This window comes from Erigeron canadensis, chromosome 1, assembly GCF_010389155.1.
Source record: "Erigeron canadensis isolate Cc75 chromosome 1, C_canadensis_v1, whole genome shotgun sequence".
Lineage (NCBI taxonomy): Eukaryota > Viridiplantae > Streptophyta > Magnoliopsida > Asterales > Asteraceae > Erigeron > Erigeron canadensis.
In genome coordinates this window covers 47,157,263-47,164,004 of record NC_057761.1, presented here as the reverse complement: position 1 = coordinate 47,164,004, position 6,742 = coordinate 47,157,263, and the positions used below count along the sequence as shown (strand labels likewise).

Genomic DNA, 6,742 nt, shown 5'->3' with positions numbered 1-6,742 from the left:
CTTCTCAAGGATTTTTTTTTTTGGTAAATTAATATAATTTTCAATCTGTTTTCATAGGATCTTATCATATAAAACTTTATGGTAAAATTCTAATAGATTATATATTATGTTGTCAAGATATCTAAGGAGTGATCATCAATCTTGGAGTAAAATTACTTATCTCTTCTTTTCATATATATATATATATATACATATATATATATAATATCTTTATATTATTGATCTTTCATTATAAGTAACCTATTTTGATGAATATATATTATGGCAAATTTATAATAATGAATGAAGGGTTTTTTTTAGGTTAAATCAAAAGCTTGAAGTATAAATCACATTATTGTTAAAACTCTATGTATTTATTGTATCATAATAATTAATGTAATTAAAGAAATCCAATTATGAAGGCAAGAAAATCATAATAACAGATGTAAATAGGTGTTGGAAAGATTTGAAAGTTTATATATGTATATTAGTTGTAGTAGTCTTTAAAACAGTAAGTTTGAGTTATTTCAGAATCTGGACAGATTCGGTTTGTTAACTTTAAAAGGTCGTATCTTGGTCATGGAAGATGGTTAAGTCACGTTTTTGGTGTCTAAAATTAATTTCAGGAAGTCTACTTTCTGGTGGAAGTGGTTTCGTGTCAAAATATGAAGTTTAAGGTTGTCAAACGAATTTTATAACAAAACTGCGCAAAGCTGAGTTTTCCGAACAGATTTGAGTCGACTTCAAATAGTCATATCTTGGTCGATTTTATGAACTGGAATATTATTTTTCTCCAGAAACGTTTTTGAGATGTTAAGATTGTACAGTAAAAAAATTGGATTTTTTTGAAGCTTCGAAGGCCCTTAACTTTTATAAAACTTTTCTGTGCGCAAACAGTGATTTTTCTGACTAGTCTGTAATCATTGAATTTTTAAAAATAGTTAACGTGCCAAATAAATTATGTAAAAATTCATGTAAGTATATAACACTCTAAGGTAACAGTTGTTAAGATTTGGAATCTTGAATTGTTCGTTTCATCCTAATGAAAAATAGATAAAGTTATCAAAAATTTCAGTTAATATGAACTTGTAAAATTTAATCTTAAATCATTACAACAAATATTATATATTAAGTTGTGTGACCTGTAACTTAATAATATATGACAAATCAGTTGTGAATATTTTGAAAGTAGCCATATGTGTATTTCATCAAATACGGGTTACAATGGACGGTTCTTGACCATGTCCATAATTGTAACTTGTTTATATATATATATATATGTTGTGTAGATTCTAGCGACCTTGTTGGATTTGCATAACTACTTGCTTGTTGAGGTGAGTTTCATGGCCCCTTTTTATATTATTTCTTTGGGGGAAAATGATGCTCAAAACACTTTTCATTTCTTTACTAGCTGTGCCAAAACTTGTTTGTTTTCATGGACAAATACATGTAATTATGAAATGTGTATGCTATCTTGCTTGTATTGATTTCTTTGATGCAATAGATGTCTTTTGATATCTATTGAAGACTATTGGAAAACTATCGACCAACTTTATACTCCAGCTGGTAGTTGTTGGTATTTAAAGCATGATTGAGTTGTTGGCAGGAGTGATGGGGATTGTGTTGTTGGATAACTATGATGACATTGATCATTATTTAGTATGCTACTACATGTTTATATTTACACTATTGTCCAAACTTGATATATCATGCACAGCAAACTCATTTGTATTTCTTTAAACCTACGAACTCACCAACGTTATGTTGACATTTTCGAGCATTCATTTTCAAATAATAACAATGCTTAGGAAGATTGAGCTTATGGACTTTAGGAAGACCAATAAAGAGATCCTTCATGGACTCCTAGATTGCATGTGAAACATTGAACACTAATTGCAATTGTTACTTCCTTTGATATTTGAGGCGTGTTGCCTAGACTTTCCGCTTGTGGAATTTACATTTATTTGAATTTCATTTAGTCTAACTCTATTATAAAGTCCATGTGCTATTGCTATATCTTTTCGTTATATCCTACGATTCCGCCTAAGGTGGGGTGTGACAGATATGTTACAAAATAACATAATAAAATCTATATATATTCCTCATTTTTTTAAAAATACCTAAATTACTTCTTTCTATTATTTACTAATTTAAACATATCCACCTAATATATCTATAATACTCTTAATGAAATTAATTACCTTTATATCACTCTCATTAAATCAATTACTTTTACATTAATAACTACATCGTTACCCCACCGTTGTCACCGCCATCCATGGTCGTTGTCACCACATTGTGCAAGTAACTTTCTAGTTTTTAATTTAACTAAAGAGAAAAAAAAAATCATCTTTATATATTCTCGTGCAAATGCTTTTAAAATCATACAATTTTGACACTAAGTTTCTTTTTCTTTGTTCATCAGCTTATATATATGTTGGTTTTAACAAATGTTGTAAACCAGGTGTAAACAAAATGCTATCCGGACCGAAGACAAGTGTTTTCCCAAAATAATTGGATTTACTCTTATTCTTAGAAATTGAAGTTGGCCACTGGGTATATGAATATGAAGAGGGTAGGTTGAGACGTTACCCACCTATTCCAACCTGCCCATCAACTATTTATACATACATTTTACACATCCTTGAATTACATTTCCACATAATCATGAAATGTAAGTTCATGTAGAAACAAGAGAGCAAACTAGATCATAAGATTATATGCAAAAAATGTACATCCAAGGAAGAGGATGACACATAAGGAAACAGAATGCAAAAGTATAAATCTGTAATTGCAAATCTATCATAACTTAGACCAAACTATTCAGATTTGTAATAAAATATAGCTCACCTAGTGCAAAATCTACCACTTGCATCCTTATATTTTTGTTTAGTTTTTTTAAAAAAACAACCGACAACTCATAGCATAGAAGATCAGTATCCCATGTAAATCACTTTATTACCAATATGGTGAGAAATATTAGGAAGATTTCTTTGCATTTGCATCAGTGTTTCTCCAAGGGTTGAGAGCTTCTCTCATGGCCTGAGCTTCTGGTGAATTCTCCCATGCCATCTTCTCTGACTCAAGAGCCGTCACTTTGTCATCTGTATATAGAAATCAAATGTAACTCTTCAAAAGAAGTACTTCAATAATACTTCCTATCTCGTACCAACAATATAAGCAGATTATAATGAGTACATCAAAGTGAAAAATGGCACATATCATTACAAGAGCAATATATCAGCAAACCTGAAGAGATCAAAACATTTTATGAAGCCTAGCAATAACCCCACAACATCTTTACATGCGACAATATCATCATCCCTAACATCTTGACCTATTACAAACAAGCTGCTAACAGTTACATTCCCGATTTCTCTTCAATCTTCATAACATGCGAGTCTTAACAAGCCATTAATATAAATCAACTAAATGGCTCATATGTACAGCACTACAGCAGTACAACTTATATATATGAAAGCAACATAAAGGTCTCACAAGATAAAGATTCTTGCAAATTGTATCTGTTGATTAGTTCCAAAATGGTGTACACTTTCTGGATGTGCCAAAGAAACAACAAACTTGATCGCCCAAATACCCATGAGTAATCGTCTAGACTGATATTTAAGTTGCCCATATAAGTTGCTAAAATACTTGAAAGTCGGGTTGTTTTAGAAGGATTCAAGAAAACTTGCTTGAAAGTTTTCAAATGTTAAACTTTAGTTCTTATCCTTACAACTTCGATTTTACAAACTGTTTTTTTTTTTTTTTGAAAAGAGAATTTTATTCATATCAACAACAACTTCCACCACAGTGGAGGTTACAATCTGTACACATTTACAGTAAACTGAAATTTAACCAATTAACCCAGGCAATCGATTTTACAAACTGTTAATGCAAACAAAATAGATACAAAGTCTCTCTCTTTATATTGCATATTCCTTTAAAAAGTTTGATTTTACCAGAGATATTGGGTGGGGGCTATGGTGGTTGACATACAGCACCAATTTTAAAAGGATAGTGATTCTCTTACAGTCTACTATTACTGTAATATTTTACCCTTCAATAGCTGAGACGTCAAAAATTTGTTAACTACAGAATTTTATGTGATGGTACATTTGAATCATATCAGTACTGGTTAAACACAAAAACAGAGTTGGCACGAGATTAGGTGGCATAGCCACATCAGCATATGGTAACCGGGTGTTGAAGAAAAAAGTTTATCAGGTGATAAAAGTAGCAGGTGACCTCAACTTGAGTGATGATTTACACTTAAATGAATTTGGGTGACTAAAGTAACAAAATTTTATTAGTTTGGAGCTAATAGAGTGATTTTCCTTTAAAAAATTAAATTAGGTATATAGATATGAGATGGTAATAAGAACAAACTATGCCATATTCATGAGATCTTATATCTGAGTTTTTGGAGCGTATGCGAGTCATTCATATATTTTCCCAAATACTAACAATTGTTAACCCGTGCTAAACAAATTGAAGTACCTTAAGTTAACCCGTGCTAAAAAAATGTAAGTACCCAAAGGATGCACCTGGCAGCAATTTCATTACACCGAGAACAGTTGTAAGGTACCTCTACCAGTAATGCAATTCTGTTCCCCTTACAATCCGAGCCTCTGAGGCACTCTATGACTACATCATTACTATGGCACACATTCAAAGTATCCAAATACTAAAAGGCCTGCAGGAACCTTATGTGCTTAACTTAAATTCAAATCTCATTTTTGAAACCATGATACCATTTCCTAATCAAACACCAAGTACGAGTCTCATTCAATTTACGACATTCAACTTCTTTTCAATTTTATTAGCATGCCGAAGCCTTTATTGGTATGTTCTCCAAGAATATGTTGGTACTAGTACTTAAGTTATTCCCTTCCCTTTGTTTGGTTAGTTTTTCTAGGATAATTGTCCCCAAACACAAAGCACACACATATGTAAAAAAAAAAAAAAAGTGCTTGTATCCATCATATGTCGAGATAAACTTAACCGCCCAAAAGAAATTCTGTTTACTTGAACAAATAACAAAATGAGTATACCATATTCTGTGACACATTTTAAGAAACAGAACGAAATCGCCTGATAGAGTTGCAGCCTAGTTTTCCTATGACGAATAAAGCTCAAATTAAATACTTGTAAACTAAAATAATACTAAAAAGTATTTGGCAGTTAATTATATATAAACAGATGAAACAATATTCTACCACACTCAATAGACGAACCCGAGGAAAATTGTGACTTACAGAAACCGGTTTTGATCATGAAATACTCCATAGATCCTCCAATAGCTGCGGATACAACGGCAATCTTGACATACCAGCCCAGAAACTTCATTAATTTACACCAAGATTGGTTAAAAGCTTCTCCAACAGCAGTAAGTGTTTGCTGAAATCCGAAAGTTAACCAATGCTGAATGTCTTAATACGTGTATGCGTCCAATTGGCTAAGGAATCCCCAACTGCAAATAATATATGTATGTATATGGGTTCAATTTAAGGTGGGAATACAATAATTCTAATTATTCTAAGTTAATGATAAAATTGGACATGGATTCTTGAACAGAAATATACATATAGTTAAAAAAATAATAATAATAACAAACTTGGTCCAGCAAATACACACACATATATATACAAGCCATATGAAAACAATGATTTAGGGGGTTATTTCAAAATATAGATACGAAATGTATAATTAGATTCGGTTGTTACCTTGCAAGGGAGTAGACCAAGATCGCTAAAGATAGAAATGGGGCAGGGGGTGATTTTGTACAGCTTTTCTGTGATTTTTTATTTTTAATTTTGATTTATTTTTATACAAAAAGAAACCCTAATCTAATCCAATAATCACAACTACTGCCCGCATTTAGGTGGATGAGTTTTAAAATATTTTGTATAACACTTTTATTTTATTTTTTAAACATCAATATTTATGTATATTATTAAACAAGAAGGAAAGGGTACACGCGTATGCGGCGGTATAATGGTGACGTTGACGCCGTGACGGGTTGTGGTTGCGTGCGGCGATGATGGCGGTGGCATAATGATGTCGCTGACAGTGAGGCACCAACCGATGGTGTTAATGGACAGTGGTGGTGTTGATATGTGTATGTGTAAGAAAGAGAGACATAATTGGGTACGTGTTTGATGTATAATGGCTGATTAAGGGTATTTTGAAAATGTCGAAAAAATGTTTAATTTGCTTAAAATGTAAGCTTATCTTGTTTTAATAAGGAATGGACGGGCGGTGGGATGACAACAACGAGTATTGTAGGTTAATAATGTAGGAAGATTATTTGGTTATTTTAAGAGGAATGAGCAAATGTTGTAATTTAATTTCATTAAAAATTTAAAAGTATTTCAAGTATGTATTATAAGTATTATTTCAAGTGAATGTTTAAAATAATGAATAGAAGAATTAAGTTTTTTGGACTATCAACTTGTTAGTTGAAATATAAAAACTTTATAATATAAAGCAAGTCGGTGGGTTGTTTAAAATAAGTGAATTTAAACATAGTGATTTTTAACTAATTCTATAAATGAAAATGATTTAGCCCATTAGGTACAAATCAACTGTATCAATCTTCTAAAGAATACGAGAAGACATCCCTGGTTTTTCATCCATTGGTTCTTGGATTCGACTGTTCGGAGTTCAAAAACAAATGGAAATGATTTAATTAAAAATAAATATAAAAATGTTCGAACATTTAAATGCTAGCAACAAAAATACGCATATAAGATGAAAGGTC

General features: G+C 31.4%; 1 protein-coding gene across 1 annotated transcript; it reads right to left on the bottom strand.

Annotated features, from left to right (window-relative positions):
- Positions 1-2,740: 2,740 nt before the first annotated feature.
- Positions 2,741-5,809, bottom strand: LOC122584890. The gene is made up of 3 exons (XM_043756963.1): positions 5,706-5,809; positions 5,238-5,452; positions 2,741-3,083 (listed from the first exon to the last, which is right to left on the bottom strand). The coding sequence occupies exons 2-3, from the start codon at positions 5,326-5,328 to the stop codon at positions 2,959-2,961; spliced, it is 216 nt and encodes a 71-aa protein (XP_043612898.1). The 5' UTR covers positions 5,329-5,452; positions 5,706-5,809; the 3' UTR covers positions 2,741-2,958.
- Positions 5,810-6,742: the final 933 nt, after the last annotated feature.